Source organism: Phoca vitulina, unplaced genomic scaffold (genome assembly GCF_004348235.1).
Source record: "Phoca vitulina isolate PV1807 unplaced genomic scaffold, GSC_HSeal_1.0 scaffold23, whole genome shotgun sequence".
NCBI lineage: Eukaryota > Metazoa > Chordata > Mammalia > Carnivora > Phocidae > Phoca > Phoca vitulina.
The window spans coordinates 14,513,728-14,535,492 of NW_022589726.1; the positions used below are offsets into that span (position 1 = coordinate 14,513,728).

Below are 21,765 nucleotides of genomic sequence, written 5' to 3' on the forward strand. Positions count from 1 at the left end.
AGGACTGGGAATCCGCCCTCAGATCATGTGTCAGGGCAGGAGCGCTGGCTCTCGGGTGTCACCAAGGGGGAGGGGCAGTCCCTATCCTACCTCTCCAAAGTCAGACCCAGAGCCTCACATTGTGCAGTGGGGAAACTGAGAGAAGGGCAAAACAAGAGTGATTAGGTAAGGAGGAAGCATCAGTCAGTGTGTGTTTTAAAGCCCTGGAAATCGACAGGGGAATTCAGTTCCCATCTTCCACCAAGGAAAAGCCAACGTCAGTCCCCCATCCACCCCCATATGCTGTCATAGCACCCTGTAATACTTGTTCAGAGTCCTGATTCGATTGTAATTAATAAATGTATTGTGTCATTAGTTAAGATCTGTCCTTAAGCTCCACGAGGGCTGTGTCTATCTCCTTCCCCTCTCTTATCCCCAGGGCCTAACACTGTTCCTTTCACACAGGAGGTGCTCAGCCAATCCCTGTTAAGAGCATGAATGAAGGAACCCGCACACTGATGTAGGACTCCGCCCCACAGACTATGTACAGAGTATTGTTTCAAGGCCTCTCAGCTCCCCAAACACATCCTGGATTGAGAGGATGGTGGTATTTTCACCTCTTCTTCTAACTTGGAACCCCTTTGTGTTTCTCCCAGCCACTTTCTCTTTCTCTCTACTTTGGTCTTACTATTTCTCTGGCTCCGGTTTCTCTCTCTGTGTCTCTCAGAGTCTGCACAGGAAGCACGCAGCTCTAGGTCTGAGGCTATTGGTAACGGAAACATTGGTGCCTGTGTATATTTAATAAAGGTCACAAACTTTTTTTTATCTTTGTCATTAATTCCTGTCTCTTTGCCTGTGTTCTGTCTCTGACCTGATTCTCTCTCTTCATCCTCCTGTGTCCAGCTCAAAAGTCCTACCACCACCCAGGACCTGCTCCTCCTGCCCGTGGATTTTCTGATGGGCCCCAGAAGGTACTTGGAGGAAAATCACCAGGCTAGCCTATCTCCCCTGGTTTCCTGCCCTGTTGGCCTCATACCTCTGCTGGCCTCATAGCTCTGCTGACCACATCCTCTCTCACCTTACTTATATACTTCCTTACCAGTCACGTCACCCGGGAGTTCTCAGTCCCCTAAACCTGTAGATGACCCCCAACCCAGGCTCTCTGCTTTACCCTCTGCTCTCATTCTGAGGTTCCTGTCCTTACGTTTCTCCCTATCTCCCTACGCTGTTCTTAAAACCATGTCTCTCTGCTTGGAAGCAGCCAGTCGCGTCCTTTGCTGGATCTCCAACACCCCTTTTTCCCACAGGTGACGGTACTGACTACAATGCTGTCAGGCCGGTGGTGGTCAAGTACCCGGGCGAGCCTTGGGCTGGGGCCCCAAAACCCTTCTCGGGGATCCCAGCTCTGTGCCCTCTATGCCTTCACTTACACTGGGACAGATGGCCGGCAAGTGTCCCTGGCTGAAGGGGACAGGTTTCTACTGCTTCGAAAGACCAACTCAGACTGGTGGCTGGCAAGGCACCTGGGAGCACCCCCCACTTCTCGGCCCATCTTTGTCCCAGCTGCCTACATGACAGAGGAATCTATCCCTTCCCAGAGCCCAACCACCATCACCCCCCGCCAATCCTTCTGGACACCTGGTGAGTACTCCCTTCACCTTCCTACCTCCCCTCCCTGGCTTCTAGGAATTATTGGAAGGATCTTTCTCCCTCAAAGCGTCTGCTGACCCCCTTCTCTTATTTCCCTCTGATCAGCCTACTCGTCATCCCCATCACAGTGTCCCCATTGCCTCTCCTCCTACTCTTACGCTTTCTAGGTCTCATGTACTTTTCCACAACCTGCCCTGCTCTTGTCTTCCTTATGTGTCCCCAGGATGAGGGATCCAGCCAAGATCACCCCTCTGAGCACCTGCCCCCACTCTTCCCGTTTCTCTGTTTCCAGGGCCAAAGTTGTTTCATGGCTCCATGGAGGAGTTGCACCTGTCCCAGGAACCCCCAGGCAGGACCCAGACCGCCTCTAAGCAGCCTCCTCCTCTTCCCCCCAAAATGTGTAGAAGCGTCAGTGTTACCAATCTGAGGCCTACCGTCCTGAAACCCTTCCAGGAAGGAACAAGTGGCAGATCCTTCTCTCAGGAAGACTTACTGCCAGAGGCCAGGGCCAACACGGTGAGTCACAGCCCTTCTAAGCAGAGTAAAGAGTAAACGGCTATTTACTGCTGGGCCCTGTTCTAGGCACAATGGCAGACCAGGCAGACAGAATCTCTGCCCTCAAGGGATTCCCATGGGGGTGACAAACACATAAACAAGTAACTGTTGGTACTGGTAAGTGCTACCAAGAAGCATAAATGTAGAGAGTGATGGAGATAATCTGGGAAGACATCTCCCAGGAAATGATATGTAGTTGATCCGAATGAGGAGGAGGAAGAAATAGCCGGGAACCAAACTAGGAAATGAGAAGGAATTCTAGCTGAGGGATAGCAAGTAGCAAAGATCCTGAGGATACATGGAACCTGGCAGATGACAGAGGGACTGAGAAAAAGCCAAGGAGCTATGTTTTTCTTTCTTTCTCCTGACTCCTGGCCCAGGGCAGGGTTTTTTCCTGTGTCCCATCTTACCAGCTCAGGTCACCAACAAGTCCCACTTAGAGATGTAACTCCCTTGCTCTTCTTGAAGACTCAGCTCCTCCCCTCTCTCTTACTTGCTGGTGGATTAAAATGGCCCCTCCTCTTTCAGACTTCCCTAGTAGGGTTCCCTGACCCCTCTCCCTCTCTTCCCTTTCACTCTGGAGAATGTGAGGGTGGGGCGCTCCCCTCAACCACCCCCCCCTCCACACACACACAAAAAGCCAGTTCCCCTTTCTGAGGCCCTGGGGTAGGGGCGGGGTGGGGGAGGAGGGAAGTTGGCAACAGGAAGTGAGGAGGAGAAAAGCAAAGAAGACTGAGGGAGGGAGTAAAAAAAAAAAAAAACACCCAGCTGGGGACTGGGGTTTCTTCCCCAGTACCTGGGTCACCCCAGCCAGGAGCTGGGGGTGAGAAAACAGTGGGGGAGAGAGGAGGAGGTGGTTAGGTGGAGAGAAGATTGGGGAGGGACACAGGCAGGATAACTACCTTTTTCTTCCCCCTTTCCTGGCAGGCAAGACCCCAGCCCCTCATGTCAGAGCACCCCGTGTACTGCAACCTAGTGGACCTTCGCCGCTGTCCCCGGTCTCCTCCCCCAAGCCCTGCGTGCCCCCCACTGCAGAGGCTGGACTCCTGGGAGCAGCACTTGGACCCTAACTCCGGACGCTGCTTCTACATAAATTCGCTGACTGGCTGCAAGTCCTGGAAGCCCCCGCGCCGCACTCGTGTGCGGGAGATGGTGAGACTTTCCCTCCTGCCTCTTCCTGTGTCCCCTCCACCTCCTCCTTTCCCCTACTGAACCCCAAAGTGGCGTGTTTTCTCTCAGGGGCTGCCATCAGAAAATTGTTGAGAAGGGTGTTGAGAGCGGGTTGAGGTGGCATCTGGCCGTAGCTTTACTCCTCACCCCACCCCACCCCCCAGAACCCTGGCTCCATGGAGGGGACGCAGACCCGGAATAGGGACAGTGGTGTCCTGCAACCTCGGGCAAAGGGCTCAGAATCTGATACGGCGACCCTGGAACTGCTGGGCCCCCAGGTGAGAGCCTCCCCCTCCTGATCACATGCAGGAAAAGTCATCTTTTTACTACACTCTTTTATGCAAGACATTCATTTGTAACCCATCACACCCCCTGCCTCTCACCCACATCCGCACCCCTCTTCCCCCTATAGCCGGGACTCCGAAGTTGACGTTTCCTCCACCTGTTTCTCCGATTCCCTCCCTCCCAGGGTTCACCCTACCTCGGCCAGCGCACCTCCCAGCTCCACCCCTCGGACCAGCCTTTAGCCTTGGAGCCCTCTCGACCTCTGCCGCAGGTCCTGGATGACCCCCATGTAAGTAACCCACTTCCTTGTGCAGGCAAAAACCTCACTGCCCCACCCCCCAATTCCTGCTCCTTTAGAAACGTCTTCCTCTTTCTGAGTGTTCTCTGGGTATCCTCTCTTACGCAGCCTCCGCCACCCGCCCAATCGTAAAGGACCTCACTCCTGGGACACGACCCCCCCCTTGGGAAATCCGTGGGGGCTGTGCGGGGCGCTGGGTGGCTTACTAATACCCCTCGCTCCACTCCCCAGGAGGTGGAAAAGTCGGGCCTGCTCAACGTGACCAAGATCGCCCTGGGGGGGCGGAAGCTCAGGTGACAGGACCCGGGAATACCGCAGGGGCTTGGGCGGCTGGATTCCCTGGAGCCGAGTGCGGGAAGAGCGCCCTCCCCACGTGATTCTAACTGACCTCTGCCCTACTACCACTGCCCCCTCCGCCCCCGCAGGAAGAACTGGAGCCCCTCTTGGGTGGTATTAGCAGGTAACAGCTTGGTGTTCTACCGGGAGCCACCGCCCGCCGCGCCCTCCTCAATCTGGGTGAGTGTGAGGGAGGGGGGGAGGGGGCGTGCGGGAAAGGGTTCGGGCCCGATTCCTACAGCCTCAGGCCAGCTGTGGGGCGGAGGTGGGAGAGGGGGGAGTAGAGGAAGAAGCACAGCTTCCCGTGTCCTCGCAGTCCCCCGGGTGGGAGGGAGGCAACGAGGGGAACAGGGCCTCAGTTTCTCCCAATTGCCAGGGACCAGCGGGTAGCCGACCCGAAAGCAGCGTGGACCTGCGCGGAGCCGCCCTGGCCCACGGCCGCCACCTGTCCAGCCGCCGCAACGTCCTGCACGTGAGTGCCTCCTGCGCGTACCCAAAGCTCCACCCGACCTGAAGGTGCGCTCCGGGTTTCCCGCACAGGTCTTCCGCTCGGCCTCCCAGCTTTTTGTGCTCCTCCCCGCTGACTCAAGCAAGCCCTTTCTCCGCTGGTCCCTCAGATCCGCACGGTCCCTGGCCACGAGTTCCTGCTGCAATCAGACCAGGAGTCCGAGTTGCGAGCCTGGCACCGCGCGCTGCGGGCGGTCATCGAACGCCTGGTGAGATGGGTGGGAGATGGTGGGGCAGAGTCCGGGGAGAGGCTCGGCCCGGGTGGGACAGAGGGAGTGGGGAAGGAACAGTAGGATTCGGGGGTAGTAGGGGGCAGAGTGGTCTCAGTGTAGGGCCCTGGGGTGGGGCTGGTACGTGGGACCCCAGCAGCCGGCTAGGGCCTCCTTGCGTCGAACTGGGGGGCGCAGATTTCTCTCTCCTCTCTTCCAATCTCCGACTCGGCCCACCTCGCCCTTCCGGGTCTAGGATCGAGAGAACCCCCTGGAACTGCGTCAGTCAGGTTCGGGGCCGGCAGAGCTGGAGGAGCTGAGCGGCGGGGAGGACGACGAAGAGGAGTCGGAGCCGGTGTCCAAGCCACTGTTGCGGATCAGCGGCCGCCGGAGCTCCAGTGAGGGGCGGGCCTCGGGTGGGCGGGGCCGGGGGCGCGTGTCCCGGCTCGGTGGGCTCCTTCCCCGCGGCGCTCTCGGGCCCTCATTCCACCTGCTTCTACAGGTCGGTGTCCCGAAGGAACGGAGCAGAACCGCGTCCGGAGCAAACTAAAGCGGCTTATCGCAAAGAGACCACCCTTGCAAAGCCTGCAGGAGCGTGGGCTGCTCCGAGGTGAGGTGGGCTGGGCCAGGGGCACCCTTCTCCTCCGTACCTGCTGTAGTAGTTTTGCAAGCACGTTTATATTCCTCATCTGGGCATCAGCCCGCTTCGTGGATGAGAAAACTTCAGTGAGACTCACAGTAGAACGTCCCAGAACTAGATCAGCGATCTTCTGCTCCTCTACTGCTTAATTTTAGGGGAGGAAGGGTGCACCTCCTTGCGGGGGGGGGGGGGGGGCTAGAAAAGGCAGCCAGGAGGGCCAGCCCAACTTTGGGGTGAAAACCCGTGCTAAGAGCTTCCATGGGTGAGGCTCCCACTGGCCTCCCACCTCACTCTGTGCCTCTCCAGACCAGGTGTTTGGCTGCCAGTTGGAATCACTGTGCCAGAGAGAAGGGGACACCGTGCCCAGCTTTGTGCGGCTCTGCATTGCTGCTGTGGATAAGAGAGGTCACTTTTCCAGAGACCCCACAACCTCCCCTTCCAATGGGCCAAGGCCTAGAATTCCCCACCTCCTCCACCCTAGTCTTCCTTCTGCCTTATTCCTCTCCACCCTTGCATCTCTCACCAGTCCTCACCTTACACAGGTTTCAGCAGGAATCCTTATTTAATTTAGAGCAGGAGGGGCACCTGGGTGGCTCAGATGGTTAAGCGTCTGCCTTCAGCTCAGGTCATGATCCCAGGGTCCTGGGATCGAGCCCCACATCGGGCTCCTGGCTCAGCGAGGAGCCTGCTTCTCCCTCTCCCTCTCCCTCTGCCCTTGCTCATGCTTTCTCTCTCTCTCTCTGTATCTCTGTGTCTCGAATAAATAAAATCTTTAAAAAAAATAATAACTTAGAGCAGGAATCCTTATTTGCTCTCTGCCTCATCTCCCAGGTCTAGATGTGGATGGCATTTACCGGGTGAGCGGGAACCTGGCGGTGGTCCAGAAACTTCGCTTTCTGGTGGACAGAGGTGAGAAGGTTTGTGGGCTTGTGGTGGTACTAGGAATTTCATGCCTCGGAACCACAGGCAGTTTCTCAGGAAGCTGGCAGAATGGGGAGGTCTGGCTAGAACTAAATGGCTTAGCTCTTGATCTCTTCTCATCCATGTTGCAGAGCGGGCGGTCACCTCCGATGGGAGGTACGTGTTCCCAGAACAGCCAGGACAAGGTACTTTCGTGGAAGGCCCCTCAGACCCTTAAAACATCTGACATCCTCCCTACTCCTTCTGGATCCCTGTGTCCTGCCCCTGGGTGGGTTGTCCCCATCCCCACCTCTGCTGCCTTGCCCCCCTGTGGATCTCCTAGGTATTTCTGTGGTCTGCCTTAACTGGATCTTCTCCCAAACTCCTGACCTCTCAGTCTCTGGATCTCTCTGGCCCTTCATGAGCCCTGAGCCCCTCTATACCTCCTTCTCCTCCCAGAAGGCCGATTAGATTTGGACAGTGCTGAGTGGGATGATATTCACGTGGTCACTGGAGCCCTGAAGCTTTTTCTCAGGGAGCTACCCCAGCCTCTGGTGCCCCCAATGCTGCTGCCCCATTTTCGTGCTGCCCTTGGTAAGGGATGAGAACTTTGGGCAATACCCTTGGTATGGGGGTGGGGCGTGAAGGGTAAAGAATAGAGTTTCCCTTACACCCTTCTATTCCAAACTGAGCACAGAGATGGAAAACGACTTTCAACTCCTGTGCCAACTCCAGTTATTATTTGTGTGTGTGTGTGAATGTTTAGAGGGCTGACTTAAAAAGAATTCTAAAGCTGCAGTTGCGGGGGCTCCTGGCTGGCTCAGTCGGTAGAACATTTGACTCTTGATCTCAGGGTTGTGACTTTGAGCCTCATGTTGGGTGTAGAGATTACTTAAAAATAAAATCTTTTTTTTTTTAAGTTTGTGACAATTAAAGATTTTATTTACGTTTTGACAGAGAGAGAGACAGTGAGAGAGGGAACACAAGTAGGGGGAGTGGGAGAGGGAGAAGCAGGCTTCCCACTGAGCAGGGAGCCCGATTCGGGGCTCCATCCCAGGATCCTGGGATCATGACCTGAGCTGAAGGCAGACGCTTAACGACTGAGCCACCCAGGCACCCTTTAAAAATAAAATCTTAAAAAAATAATAATAATAAAGCTGCAGTTAGGCTCAGCGGAAAAGAAAGCTGTGGTACATTAATGGTGTCTTCTGTGGGCGTGGGAAAGAGTAGCAAGTTTACCCACCCTTCCCTAGCACCTTCCATAGCCTCACCCCCCATGCCCTTCCCTTCACTTTTTCTCTCTAGCAGTCTCTGAATCAGAGCAGCGCCTCTCTCAGATACGAGAATTAATAGGCTCGATGCCCAAGCCCAACCGTGACACTCTGCGGTACCTCCTGGAACATTTATGCAGGTCAGGACGACTGAACATCTCTGTGTACGCGGAGGGAGGGTGGAGTGGGGCATGCAGCGGGGACTGTGTTCAGAAGCAGTGAAGGTAGGGGACACCTAGGTTTCTCACCTGTTTAGTGGGCAGATGGAGGAAACAGGCAACCCCCGGGCAGGGCATCAAGTGGGAAAATGGGGATCAAGAGATGCCCAGGGATGCTGTGAGAGAAATGAGGGCCATCTCACCGCTCCCTTCCCCCGGCCTCTTTGTCTCCTGTTGGGACCGTGCTCATGGCTTCCGTGGCTGAGCTGGGCCTGGGCAGTGGCTTCTGAGAGAGGAGAGCCATTTGAATTCGAGTCGCCTAATCTGTGAAAAAAGAGGACTCTAGGGGCTGGGAAGAGGCAGGCATCTCCTGGGTTGTATTTTCCAACTTGTATCCTGAAGGTGTCTCTACTGGTCCCATCTTCATGCCCCTTGCGGCTCTCTGCTTGGTTTCCTTCAGCCACCAACCACATGGAGGGGTCCCAAAGTGAACTCTTTGCTGCTCATCCCTTTGAAGGGTTAGATTTATTTGAAGTGGGGAAGCTGCTGCATTATAGCCCCTTCTCTTGATCTTTGCCCACAGGGTGATAGCACACTCAGATAAGAACCGCATGACCCCGCACAACCTGGGAATTGTGTTTGGGCCAACCCTATTTCGGCCAGAGCAGGAGACATCTGACCCAGCCGCCCATGCTCTCTACCCTGGGCAGCTAGTCCAACTCATGCTCACTGACTTCACCAGCCTTTTCCCCTGACTGGGGCAAGGAAGAAGACAAAAACATGTTTCCACTGATCTCTGTTAGCTACCCTTTGGTGGTGGTGGGGATAGTGGATGTTCTGTTTTGAGGACATCCCATTAAATCCTGTGTCTCCCAGATGACTGTCTTTGTGAGTCTGACCTGAGGGGTTGGGATGGGGTGGGGGAGCCTTCCAAAAAAGGGAAGTAGGTGGATTAACCTTTACTTCTCTTCTTGTTCCCTGTCATCACCACCCCCCCCAAGATAGTAAAGTGTAAAGCAGGGCGCTTTCTGATGCAGTTCCTTTATTATCCAGAAACAGTGTCATTATCAAATTCCTCCCCAAAACATATACAGAAGGTATACAGCCCCAACCCATACCTCCCATCCCTGGGGCATCCCAGGGGGCTATGGCTCCTCATCCCAACTTCTCTGACGGAATGGAAACCCCTTAGGAAATGGATCTGTGATTCCTGGGATTCCTCACTCTTCAGGTGCTAGAGTTGAGGAATTGTGTCTCCCCAGGCAGGGATCCCAGTAAGATACTCATGTTGCCCACAGCCATGTTCGGGGGCCCAGAGGGAGGTGGGGTGTGTTCAGAGCTGTCCCCCTGATCATGAGAAGGGGGAGGACTCAGCCCCTGGGCCTCATCCAGAATAGCCACAAAGTCCAGCTGAGTGTTGTCAAGGTCAAGAGAGTCCAGAGGGTTGCACACCTGCCCTTCAGGAGGAGCGTACAAGGCAGGACCCCCTCCCAGCCTGCCCACCTCAGGATGACCACAACTGGGGTTGGTGCTCCCTGCCTTGAGGGTCCCATAGCAAGTGGGCAGTGGGGGCAGAAGTCGGGGTGGTGCTGTTGCCCTATGGGGGGCCTTGTTTGCCCCCACTGCAAAATTTTCATGGCAGGGTGGAGGGGCGGGATAGGAGCCCGACTTGTGATTGGGCAAGTTAGGTGCAAAGCCAGGTCCATATGTGGCCATTGGACCCTTGGCAGGGCTTGGGCTAACCTGGGAACCCCCTAGAAACTTGGGACTCTGGTAGAGAGGTTCCTGGACTGGGGGATCTCCCCTGCCCCCACCCTCCCAGAGCAGTTCCTGTTGAGACTGAACATAATTACACACCAGCTGAGCCTTGAGTTGCCCTGTGGAGTGAGTGGGGGAATCAAAATCCAGGCCAGGCCTGGGCTCTGAAGGAAGATAATCAGGGGGTGGCTGGGTATAGGCACCTGACTGGGGATATTGGGGAGGGGGAGGCTGGGGGTAGTGGGAGAACAGAGGCTGTGGGCGAGGAGGCCCATCACTGGGGTGAGCATTGAGGCAGGGCGCCAGTCCTGTGGAATCAGAACCCACTGGACACCCCTGTTCTGGCTTGACCTGCACTTGTCCGTAATGTTCAAGACGAGGACACTGACTGTAGACTCCAGCTGGAGCCTTGGGGCCTGGGTACAGCCCGGAGTGGGAAGGGAACTCAGCCCATGGTTCAGGGGGGGGGTTCAGGATAGGAGACCTGCTGGGGACAGGGGTTTGGCCCATAATTGGTAGGTGGACCAGGCCCAAGAGGCAGGGAGCCTGGACCCCTAGCTCCATAAGGTTCAGCCGCTGCCCCCTCAGGTCCCCCATATCCCAAAGTATCAGTGGATGGGAAGTCCATATAGGGGTTTAGGCCACTGCCTATCATGGAGGTCCCACCTTCTGGCTCCTCGGGCAGCCCTCTGGTATCCATGGCGACATTCTCAGTGATGCTGGGGGGCTGTGGTGAGTAGACAGCGGTTGGGAGTTGGGGATCGAAGTTCCGTCCTCCCCCTGCCATGGTGGGGGGCGTGTGGACACAGCCCAAGCTCTTGAACCGCTGGACTCTGGCTGGGGCAGGGCGGTCAACAGCCCGGGCCGGGTCACTGGCCCTCCGGGTGACCCCTACGCTGGGGTTGTATCCTGGATACTCAGCTCGGCTTCTCCAGGGAGGTGCAGGAAGGCTCCCCATCCGATCCAGGCTGGGTGCTGCCGTGGGTGGGGTACCACCTGCCCTAGCTGAAGCATATCTTGCCCGGAGCAGGTAGTGCTGGGCAGGGGTGAGGCCGGGCAGAGAGGATGCCCCGTTCTCGGGCGGGGAGCCAGGGGGGTAAGGGGAGGCCAGGGAGGAGCGGCGGCTGACGGTATAGGCTGAACTGACGCTGCTGGAGCTGCTGCTGCGGCGGTCAAGAGAAACTGGGGGGCCCAGGCGGCGGGACACAGGGGTGCCTACAAGGGATAAGGAGAAAAAGCAGGGTGGTCAGGGAGCCCTCTGAATCTCACCCTGCCTCCCCCATGGGACGGCCTTGTCCTGGAATCCCAGGGACAGGCTCCTTAACTCTGACGACTCAGACCCTAGTACGACCCATGTCCTTTCTACGTCTGCGTCACCAGGGATTCAGAACCACTGTGAACAGTTGTATAGGGTGTACACTGCACAGCCCTAGGGAGCAGCATTCACGTCATACTTTGTGTATCACAATTACCTGATGGATGGAAGGAAAGTGTCTGAGGAAGGGGGACCTTTTGCTAATTGTACAAAGGTGCTATAGGGCAACCCTGAGGAGGGAAGTCCTCCTTCCAACTTCAGAGAAGGTCCAAATCTCAGCCCAGCGACTACCTCCACACCCAGGTCTTACCAGTATGGGTCAGGCTGGGCAGTTTGAGGCCCCGAGGCCCCATCGGCCGAAGTTGATGTAGCTGGTCCAGTCTGAGGTTCTCAAGGCGTCGAAGAGTGGACAGACCAGTGCCAGCAATGCAAGGCCCCTCATCCAAGCTGGACAGGTCCTCAGTGCTGCCGCCTGCATTTCCAGTCATTTCCACACCACTATCTGTATTGGCCGCACTGCCTGCTGGGGAGTGGTCGCTGCTGCAGGACGACTGGGCCCCAGGGCTGGGCTGTGGCTTCTGCGGGGAACATGAGGGCTGAGGGCGGCCCCTCCCCCCCGCCCCCCAGTTCCCTGAACTTGGTGAGTGGCTCAGGCCTGTGTCTCAGTGACTGCGCGGACCGAGGGGAAGCTTACAGGTGTAGGGAGGGCTGAGCGGGTGAGGGGAGGGGGCAAACTGGAGAGATGTTGATGAGAAGAGCCTAGGTTGGAGCACAGACTGCCTGGGCTCAAATTTGCACTTAGTTCGGTGACCTTGGACCATTTGTCTATATGCCTGAGTTTCGTCATCTGAAAATGTGGAGAGGAAGTTCCTTTTCCTTGAAGCTGTTGTGAGGAGTACATGAAATTATACTCATACTAATGTGAATTGTACATGTAAACTATACATAAATTAGAATAATATGCTAAGCCCCATATAAGAGTTTGTTGAACCAATTCAATAATTAATTATGCGAAAATCTCTTGATTTGGGGTAACCCAAGGAGCACCACTGGGGTAAGAGACTGGAGGACTTCCACAGAAGAGTGATTTACAGAGGAGGACACGGAAGAGTTGGGAGGGGACTGGAAGGATGTGGGCAGGGCAGGCCGGGGCATGGAGGCAGGAGTCGCCTGGGCCAGCTCACCACGGCCCCCTCCGGCACGGTCAGTCTGCTCTCCTCCCTGATGGGGCCTCCATCCCGCTCCCTCTTGGGCTCCACTGTGGACAGGGACGGTGCCCTGGGCAGGGGGCCGTCTCCTCGGTGCCGCTTGGTCACATGGGCATCAGGACCATGCACTGTCTTGACGTGTTTCCGGAGCGAGCTGGGATCTGTGTAGCGTTTGGTGCAGCCAGGGAGCTTACAAACATACGGCTTCTGTTGGGTGGACAGTGAAGACATCAGGCAAAGGAATCAAAGCGGGAGAGTGCAGAAGGCATGGGAAGAAGAGGTCCCCTCCAGGCCGAATGGGTCTATTTAGGTTGGCCCTTTGGCTGGTTAGAGGTAGCTGGTGGGGTGGTTATGTGGAAGTTCTTGGTTTCAGAAAGACTTTATCCAGGTGAATGAGGTGGGGGACGGGGACTCACCTCTGTGGAATGGGTGCTGGGCTAAGGGATTTCTTATGGGGGAATCTGCCCAGTAGCTGGCTTCTCAAGTGGGGAGGGTCCCTTAGGTGGGGCATTCACCTCATTGGAGTGGGTCCGATTCTGGTGCTTGGCTCGGTCACTGGCATTGCTGAAGGCTTTGCTGCAGCCCTCGTGCTCACACATGTACGGCTTCTCACCCGTGTGTGACCGCAGGTGAGTCTTCAGATTTTCGAGGCGTGAGTATGACTTCCGGCACCCCTCAAACTAGGGGATGTTGGGGTCAAAAGATAGCTCTCAGACAGAAGGACATGGAGATTAGAAGAACTGTAAATCTCAAAGGGGACATACATCAGAGACTATAACTCAAGATGGGAGGGCAATTCCGAAAATTCAGGGACGAGGGCAGGCAAGAGCTCGGCAAACTGGAAGCCGGAGGGGGTGCGGCAGCGAGCATCTCCCCGTCAAGCCAGAGCAGATCTCCCTGCATGGGAATCTTAGACTGGCTTAGGATGGGGTCATTCTGGGAGTGTCTTATGTCCTTGACACCGAGCTTCTCCATTAGGCAGAGTAGCAGGCACAGTGCCTGGGGCCCACAGAAATGTCTTAGTTTCTTAAAGCAAGGGAAAAATAGCTTTTAGGTCCAAGAAAGTGTTCTAATACACAACATCAATATGTTCATCTTTATACTAACCCAGTCCTAAGATACAATTTTAAGTATTTGTTTATGGCGGCAAAGTGCCTAGGCTCCATGAAAGTCATATGAGCTCTTGGTGGGGAGCCCCAATTTAGGGAAGGACCCTGAGCTTGGGAAGTGGGGGCCTCACCGTGCACTTGTGTGGCTTCTCCCCCGTGTGTCTGCGCATGTGCACCACCAGCATGTACTGGGCCTTGAAGGGCCTCAGCTCCCTGGAGCAGCCCCCCCCAATGGCACACGAACTCCTTCCGCTCCCCATGGATGTGCTCACTGTTGATGTGCTGAAGGAGGAGATACAGAGGCTCTCTGAGGTTCCCTTCTGCCCCCAAGTCCCAAAACAGACCTTCCCTGGAACCTCCCCACCCCACCATATCCCTCCAAGGCTCCACCTCATGGGGGAAGAAGTCACAGAAAGAACATCATAGCCCGCACCTCCGTTCTCCCACGTTTCTAAAACAAAGCTATAGCTCCTGAGTTTCTGCCGACCCAACTGGCCACTCAACCTCTGACCTCGGTATCCTGGGACCTCCTGCCCTTAGCCTAACAACACAAAGTCCCGCCAGAATGTCCTACAAGATCCAGCCAGCATTCCTGTTACCCCCTGGGGCTCACGTGCACCAGCTGCTCCTGGGAGTCAAATTCCTGGCTACAGCCATCCCAGCGGCAGTCAGTCTCATACACAGACTCAGGCTCAGGCTTCTCCTCTCTCTCCAGGTCCTCCCGCCCATCCAACATCCCCAGCAGGGGATCCTAGGGCAGAGGAGGCAATCCTAGGGTTACTGGGGTGACAGCTTTTGTTTATTTAGCTCAGGTTTCAGAGTTAAAGTCGCCCCCCCTTACCTGTGTGCCTGTGGAGTTGGGGCTGGACATATCGCCCTCCAAGGGCTCCTCTGGGCACTTGCTAACCAGTAGGTCCAGCTCAGACTTCAGCTTCCCCAAGGGAAGAGGTGAGGGTGATGAAGGTAGAAGTGGGCAGAAGGAAGAGGGAGCCCAGCCAGGTCTTCCTGCCCTGAGTGCCCCCACCCAAGCAGCTGGAACCCCTGGGTTTGGAAGAGACTTCCTCCTCAGACTGCACTGGGAGGGGCAAAAGGCGGGATCTCATTTGGAAGAGGCTGATTCAGCCCCAAGGAGTGAACCCCAGCAACCATACCCCTTTATGTTTCTCCTACCGAGAACTTTTCGATCCCCTGTCCTTCCTTCACCTTTCCCCATAGAGTCCACCACCCACCCTCCCTGAGCTGAGGGAAATTGGGCAGCAATATGATGACTCTCACCTGGCAAGCTGGGAGGGGTCCTCGGGACTGAGGATGCGGCATCATCCCACCTGGAGTGGGGTCATGGGGACCACAGGGCTGGACCCCGAAGGAAGGCGAGGTCCCTTTTTGGTGATTCATCTGGGGTGGGAATCCCAGAGAGGGGCTGAGGAGGGGGAGGAGGAGGAGGAGAGGCAGTTACTTAGGACTATCATCTGAAAGAATTTCAGGAGTCCTTGGGCTATTTTGGAGTGTCTCTGAAAAACGGTATGGGATGGGGTTGAGGCAGGCCCAGGGAAGCACCCGAAGAGGGCTTCAACACCTTTGAAATGATAAGGATTCAAATAGAGTCAGGTGCTTTGGAAGGCTTGAGGCTTTTAGTGGGGTTTGGTAGGGTCTTTAGGGGCCTCTTAGCCCAAGGCTCTCTGCACCTCATGGTGCCGATGGAGAGGTGACCATAGGAGCCCCCGGGAGATGCACAGCGTGAGTTGATGAAGGCCACAAGGGAGCTGGGTGAGGTGCGGATAACTGTCTGCAGATCCAGGCTGGCGTCTGACAGAGGCGAGATGGAGAGTGCCCGCTTCTTGGTCAACTTGACTGAACCTCGGGGAGGAGGGAAGAGTGGGGCTGGGGCAGGAAACAGGGGAGACAGCTATGGTAAATGGGGGGATGTCTCCCTCCACCCAACCCATGGGTCCTGACTCTCAACAAAACAATGACACTTGACTGCTTTGCCCTACTGACCCCATCTGTGACCTGATCATGCTCTGACCCCTGGCTCCGATCTCCAAGCATTTCCTCTCCCAAGTGAGATCCCCTGCCTTCCCCCCGCAACTTTCTCTTTTAGAGCAAGTCCCAGAGAGGCAGAAAGGGAAGAGATGTTGCCTGAGGCCTCACCCTCGGTGCAGCTGTTGGTCTCTCTAGCTGGCCCATAACTGTGGGGGCCAGACATGAGGTTGGCCTGGTGGCAGAAGGGCAGACCAGGCAGTCCTAGAAAAGAGAGATAGCCAGAATGGGGAATGGGAATGGGGGGCACATAAGGCCTCACCTTGAAACCCCGGGAGAGGCTTGATCCCATATCCCAAGCCTATACGACATAGAGCCTCGAATCTTCTGTGGATTAGAGACTGGCATGGGGTAGGAGATGGAAGAAGGATCCCTGGGGCTGGCTGAGAGAGCCGCCAGGCCTCAAGGCCTGGAGACTGGTATTTGCACTGACCTTCTGTCCCCATGCTGGGGGCCTGACTGGGGAGGGGCCGGAGACAGCAGGGCTCGCCATAGCTACTGACTGGCGGCGGGGTCATCGGGTTGAACATGGTGTCTCAGAGGAGAGTGTGGGGACACTGCAGGAGGGGAAGGGAGATGTGCAAGTTATAAAGGCAGGAGGGAAATAAGGAAAGTCAGATAACTAATTCAGGTGTAGAACCTCTAAGACATCTGCCACGGGAGATCAAAGTGAAATGAGCATCACTCAGCCAGGGGGGTAAGGAAAGGCGTCCCAAAGAGGCAGAGGCTGTCTTGAGGATCTTTGTGGGAACTGAGTGGGATCTTTGCCTGGGTGGTCTAAGCTCTCGTGTGTGTGTGTGTGTGTGTGTGTGTGTGTGTGTGTGTGTGTGTTTAGGAGGGAGTGTTATGGACTAATTGCGCCTGTATGAGCCTCAAGTGATTTTATGCCATGGCCCTCTATTTCTTCTTGCTCTGACCATGGGCCAGCTTTGAGGGGTGGGATGGGGGAACTCATGCTGAGCCCCTTTGCCTTCATTTGTTCCTGCCCAGCGACAGGCCGTCTACAATCTCTCCAGTATCCAGCAGAGGGAGCTCTCGCCACAGCCCAGACGGAGAGGCTGGTGGGGCCAGGAGGGAGCACAGACGATCTGCCTTTTTCTAAGGCAGAAAACTGTGTATAGAAGGGGATAAGGTTTCTGAGCGGAGCCTCCCGGGCCTGTTGAGTACAAAGAGTGGAAACTGGTGTTATCCTGGGGTAGTCTGAATCTGGGCGCCCACCTCACTTGGTCTCTTTTGGGGGAGCAGGAAAGGACTGTAAGAGAAGGCTTTGAGAGAATGAAAAAACAAAGTCATTATCCATTAGAGAAGAGCTGTGAGGGAGAGGGTTCGGCTGTCCGCTTTTCTCCTCAAACTCCAGTTTTTGTTCCACCCCGGGTTTTCCGGTCTCCCGGGACCGAGGGTGGGGTGGGGCGGGGTAGGGTGGAGAACGACCGGGAGCGGGCCGGCCGGCGCGGTGGGTGATCCCGGGATGCTGGGATTTTGGGTGAGGGCGGGGTAAGATGGGGAGCGGAACCCGGACCCCATGACCCAGCCCAAGCCCCGCAGCCTGGATTGTACCCTTCCTAACTCCTCCTTTCCCAGCGGAGAGCTGGATCCCGCATCCAAGACCTCCCAACTCGACCTTGGCACTTTGTGTGTGTGTGTGGGGGGGGGCACAGCTGGCTGGCAGCTGGATGGGGGGACACTTCTCCCGCCTCCTTCCTCTATGACTCACCCAGGAGAAGGAGGCAGGGGCTCGCAAACGACCCCCCAAACACTAAAGAGACTCCCCCAAACGTGCCTACTCAGTCATCTTCCCGTGCCACTGCCCAGCCGCAGGGGAGCCGCGATGGAAATGGGGCGACATCCCTCCTCGCCCACGCGTGCTACAGCCCACCCACGTCTCCCCTTCACACTAGTGACAGGAAAATTTCGCCAACTTTTCCAGCTTCGGTTAAGTTTTTCTGGAGTGTGGATGAGAGCGCAGGATGGGGCAGGGAGCTCTAGGGTTGCCCTGCTGGAGTCCTGAATCATCTTCTGTGTCTCCCTATTTTCCAGAGTCCCCCTCGCACCCCCGCTCCCCAACTCCCAGGAGTAGGCCCCGCCCCCCTTCTCCCAGTCCCGCCTTCCCCGCCCCCGTGCCTCCTCGGCCCACCCAAGTCGCCGCCGCAGGCTCTGGCTGCAGACGGCTCCGCTTCCCCCTCCCGCCCCGGGAGCCCAGTAGAGCGAGCCGCGGTGGAGGGAGGGCGGGGGGGGGGGGGTGTAGTTGGGAGGCGGGACACATTCTTCCCTCCTCCCCTCAGTTCATCCAGAAAGCTGGCAGTGGCGCCCGGGGGGCGGGGGGCACTGTTGGAGCGTGGGGGTCCCCGTGGCGGGGTGGAAAAGAAAGAAGAATCCAGAAACTACAGGGACAGAAAGTGACTGGGTAAATAAAATAAGGTGTGCATGGGCGGAGGGAAGGGGTCAGGACACCTTAGGTTCCTGATTATCACAGCTGGCTTCCCAAGGGTTAACCCCTCCAGACCCCCGGGAACCCCTTAGTGACGTCAAGGGCGGGGTCTGTACCGCCTGGTTGGGGATGCCGTGCAGATAATTGAGGGGGGGGGTGTCTCCGGACCCCGCCCCCATAGGGAAAACCACCCTAATTCCGGCCCTTACAACTCCCCCGGGAAATTGCCCCGCCTTCTCCTTCCACTGGACAGTAAAGACCTATCCTATGAAGACCCCAGTTCTCCAGCCCCCAAAACCTTAAGTCCCCAGTCACTATGGGATCCCCTTTCCCTAATCCTGTCCCCAAAGCTAGCTGCCCAGGGCGGATTGTTTCGGGGTCACCGGGCCTGAAAGAGGCTTCAGAGCGGGGAGCAAGGGCAGGCAGGGTGGTCTGAGCCAGAGGAGGGGCCTCGGCCCCCAGCTCCCGTTGGGGAGGGGGTTCCAACCGGGATACATAGGCAGGCCGTGGCCAGTGGTCCCGCCCAGTCCCAGTAGGGGTCTCCCTGCGGCTGGCCCAGCTGTCCTGGTGGTCCCGAGGTCAGAGGGTCAAGACAAGGTCTCCTCGGCTCCTCCTAAGCCCCCTGACCACAGCCCTTGGGGACTCAGGAGTCCCTATTCCTTGAGAAGTCTTTCCAGGGCCTAAACGAGACGCTGGGCCCTCCCGCCCCCTTCCTAAAACAGAAGGCACTCCTTTTCCCCAGAACGCATGCACCAGCAAGCACATCTGTCACAAGACAGGTCAGGGGTTCAAGCCGAGCCGTCCCGCGCCGGTTTTGTCGCCTCACACACACCCATCTCCACCCCACCTAGGGCTCTCTCCTTAGCTGTTCCCTCCTTCCAGAAACACTGACGTCCTCCTGCCGGCGCTCAGGACACACCTGGAGTTCCCTCTCTACCACGCAGACCTCCAGCTAGCCGGCCCTCCAGCCTCTTCATCCCAACCTCATGAAAGTGAGATGTTTCTAATATATGGGAGAGGCGGAGACAGACAAAGAGATCCACGGTTGCCTGAGACAGAGACACAGAGACTGTCAGAAGGAAAAAAAAAAAAAAAAAAAGATACAGAGAAAGGGAGATACAAACGAAAAAATTCTTCAAACTTTCTATATCTCACCCCAGGCTCTCCCACCCCTTTTTTGCCTCTGTGCCCCAGGTCTCCCTTTTGGCTGGGCAGAGTCCCTCGCAAGCAGGGCATCCCCTCGGGCCCCCTCCCCCACTGCTCCCAGGTGGTCCCCCGCCTGCCCCCCTTCTCACCTCCTTCTGGGCGCAAGGCTTGGGATGCGCGGTCCAGGGCCGGAGTCTGGGCTGGGGGGTGTGCGGTGGGGAGGGGGGGCGGACAGGGCCACGGCAGCGCAGCCTCAGTGCCACTCCCACCCCCCCTAACCTGGCCGCCAGCCCTCCCGCCGGCCCAGCCCGCCGGGCCGCGAGCCGGGACCACCCGCGAGAAGCGCAAACTTTTTTTTTCCCTTTTGCAAAAACTTTTTCTCGCTCAAGCAGCTGGCGCGCCGCCGCTCTTCCCGCTCGCCTCTCACCTCCCTTCTACTTCCCTCCCTCTTGCCGTTCTGGAGGATGAGGCGGGGTAGCTGAAAGCAAGAGAGGGGGTGCCGGGCTTATTGCACCCCCAGGACCCCCAGGATCCTCCCCCTCCCTTGAGGGACCCTATACTGCCTCCCCCCCCCCGAACACGCTGCTGGTGGTGGGCAATAAATCCCGGCATGGATCCTTGGATCGGCTGCCCACGAAGAGCCCTCCCCCCCACCCCCCCGAGCCAGAAAAAACTAAGAAATATATTGGGAGGTGGGGGGGCGACGAAAAAGTTCATCCGAGAAAGATAATATTGGAGGTAGCGTCGTCGACTTTGGTTGGTGCTAACTGAGCATTCGGCCATCCTGTAGTTTATCTGCTGGCCTCACTCTTTCAATGGAACATGAAGGGGTCAGTACAGATTTGGGGTTTGGTGCAAACAAGACTGGAACACAGTTGGCTTAGAAGTGAAGGGTCTATAGAGCATAAAAGAGAGGAGCAGTGGCTGAGGCTCTGGGTGCAGAGTATGCTGTTCACAAGGTTACTAAGGTACCCCGGGACGTGACCGAAACACTGTTCCGCGGAGAACCCCCGCTCTACTTCATCTCCAAGTTCTGGAGACTGCGGGCACCTCCGCACCTCTGTGCTGCCCGCTTTCTGCAATTCCAGGCTGTCTGCTCCCTCTGCTGGCCTTTCTGCAACATGACACTCTCTCGGCGTCTGGAAGCGGAGAAGACGGGGGAGCTGAGAGTAGGAGGCTTGACAGGTCCCCCCACCAAAGCCCAGTTAGGAGCCCGGGGGGGGGGGGTTGTATGAGCCCAAAGAAACGGAAAGGCACACTAGAAGAGGCTGCTAGTGCAGAACAGTAGTGTCTGAGAGGGGAGTGTCTTGTCCCTTCGGATTCGTGTTGCTATAGTGACAGGATGCAGGGGAAGGGGCAGCTGTTTTAGTCTGTCTGACCTTTCTTTATGAGAAAGGGGAGAAAACGTGGTGAGGAAAAGGAGCCCCGTCCTTTCCCGTCACCCCTCAGACAGACCTCCCACATCCTAGCTCTGCTTCCAAGAACCACCTCCTCAGGCCTGGAGAGTTAGTAGGTTAACTGTTCAGACTGAGGGTCAAGGGGAAAAGGTGAAACTAGAAAGAGGTCTGAGGCCCTACAAATATAGGTAGTGACTGTGGGGGGACAGATAAGGAGTTCTATTTGACCCTCCCTCCCCCATATGACTTTGGCCCAGACACCAGTTATACCCAGAGGGTCAGGCAAGACCAGTCAGTGGTCCTTTCTTTCAGAGAAGCTCTTTTAGAGCACACTCCTTTTTCCCCCTCACCCGGGTCTCTAGATTAGTGATTCTCCAACATTTTGACTTCAAGACCCCTTTACCCTCTTTTTTTTTTTTTAAGATTTTATTTATTTATTTGAGAGAGAGTGAGAGAGCACAAGAAGGGGGAGGAGCAGAGGGAGAAGCAGACTCACCACTGAGCAGGGAGCCCAGTGGGATGCAGGGCTTGATCCCAGGACCCCGGGATCATGACCTGAGCCGAAGGCAGATGCTTAACCGACTGAGTCGCCCAGGCGCCCCTCTTTTTTTCTTTTTTAAATAGGCTCCCCGCCCAATGTGGGGCTTGAACTCACAACCCTGAGATTAAGAGTCGTATGCTCTACCCACTGAGCCACCCCGTCACCCCGCATTTATACTCTTGAAATTTATTGAATTTTTGTTTATGTGGTTCATGTTAATTTACTATATTAGAAGTTAAAACTGAAGAATTCTGTAACACAAGAATACACAGGCACATATCCCATTAACAATGATGTCAGAAAAATGATGTAATCACATGCCACATAGCCTCTGGAAAACTCCACTGTATACTTTTGAGATAATGAAAATCAAAAAGGCAAATACCATCTTAGTATTATTATGAAAATAGTTTTGATCCTGTGAACACTCCTGAAATGGTCTCAGGGACCTCCCAGGGGTCCCCAGACCTCACCTTGCAAACTATCCCTCTGGACTATCACCCCAGCCCTTCTTTATAACTCATACTTGTTGATTTTCCCCCTCATTTTTTTAAGGAAAGGATAAACATTAGTCTCCCCGGTGGGTCCTGTCCCCCACACTGGGAAAAACCAGGGAACTTCCTAGGCTCAGTACCCCTCTCTCCCGGCTCCCATTTCCGGGGCTCTCCTAACCACCTCCTCTTAGCCCCTTGCCCATCTCCTTCTTGACCCTCCCTGAAAGCTCTTCCACAGTTCCTACCCTGGGCCAGCCTGGTTCCCCTGTCCCAAGCCTGCTTCCCTCACTTGAGGACTTTCTCTTCTTGCGAGAGACTAAGTAATTTTTCTCTGCCTTCTCCTTCCCTCCCTTCACCCCTCCCTCACCTCT

The 21,765-nt window shown here is 56.1% G+C and overlaps 2 protein-coding genes across 3 annotated transcripts; one reads left to right on the forward strand and one right to left on the reverse strand.

The window, feature by feature from the left end:
• The first annotated feature begins 1,304 nt into the window (after nt 1-1,304).
• On the forward strand, nt 1,305-8,835 carry ARHGAP9 (Rho GTPase activating protein 9). 2 transcript variants are annotated; one of them, XM_032420705.1, is made up of 18 exons: nt 1,305-1,620; nt 1,922-2,145; nt 3,112-3,336; nt 3,519-3,632; nt 3,824-3,928; nt 4,169-4,230; nt 4,363-4,453; nt 4,650-4,745; nt 4,891-5,055; nt 5,113-5,121; nt 5,246-5,387; nt 5,492-5,599; nt 5,936-6,034; nt 6,461-6,538; nt 6,682-6,735; nt 6,989-7,123; nt 7,835-7,940; nt 8,542-8,830. In XM_032420705.1, exons 1-18 carry the CDS (start codon nt 1,305-1,307, stop codon nt 8,711-8,713), a joined length of 2,301 nt encoding a protein of 766 aa, XP_032276596.1. In that variant the 3' UTR covers nt 8,714-8,830. The 2 variants fall into 2 exon arrangements, with proteins under 2 accessions (XP_032276596.1, XP_032276598.1); XM_032420707.1 differs by lacking the exon at nt 5,113-5,121 and having other exon boundaries at nt 4,891-4,989; nt 8,542-8,835.
• Nucleotides 8,836-9,043: 208 nt separating this feature from the next.
• GLI1 (GLI family zinc finger 1) lies at nt 9,044-19,189 on the reverse strand. The gene is given in 15 exon segments (XM_032420872.1): nt 9,044-10,184; nt 10,186-10,931; nt 11,342-11,609; nt 12,216-12,446; nt 12,755-12,919; nt 13,480-13,575; nt 13,577-13,630; nt 13,962-14,099; nt 14,190-14,279; nt 14,624-14,768; nt 15,034-15,229; nt 15,500-15,592; nt 15,822-15,945; nt 18,736-18,865; nt 19,112-19,189. Coding segments are annotated over 13 exon segments (3,318 nt in total). The 5' UTR covers nt 15,919-15,945; nt 18,736-18,865; nt 19,112-19,189; the 3' UTR covers nt 9,044-9,185.
• Nucleotides 19,190-21,765: the final 2,576 nt, after the last annotated feature.

Excerpts from the sequence above, each read along its gene's own strand:
- ARHGAP9 (XM_032420705.1), top strand. The coding sequence starts at position 1,305 with ATGCTGTCAGGCCGGTGGTGGTCAAGTACCCGGGCGAGCCTTGGGCTG. Across the intron at positions 4,454-4,649 it reads CCGCGCCCTCCTCAATCTGG|GGACCAGCGGGTAGCCGACC; the intron begins GTGAGTGTGAGG and ends CCCAATTGCCAG. Across the intron at positions 5,388-5,491 it reads CAGCGGCCGCCGGAGCTCCA|GTCGGTGTCCCGAAGGAACG; the intron begins GTGAGGGGCGGG and ends CTGCTTCTACAG.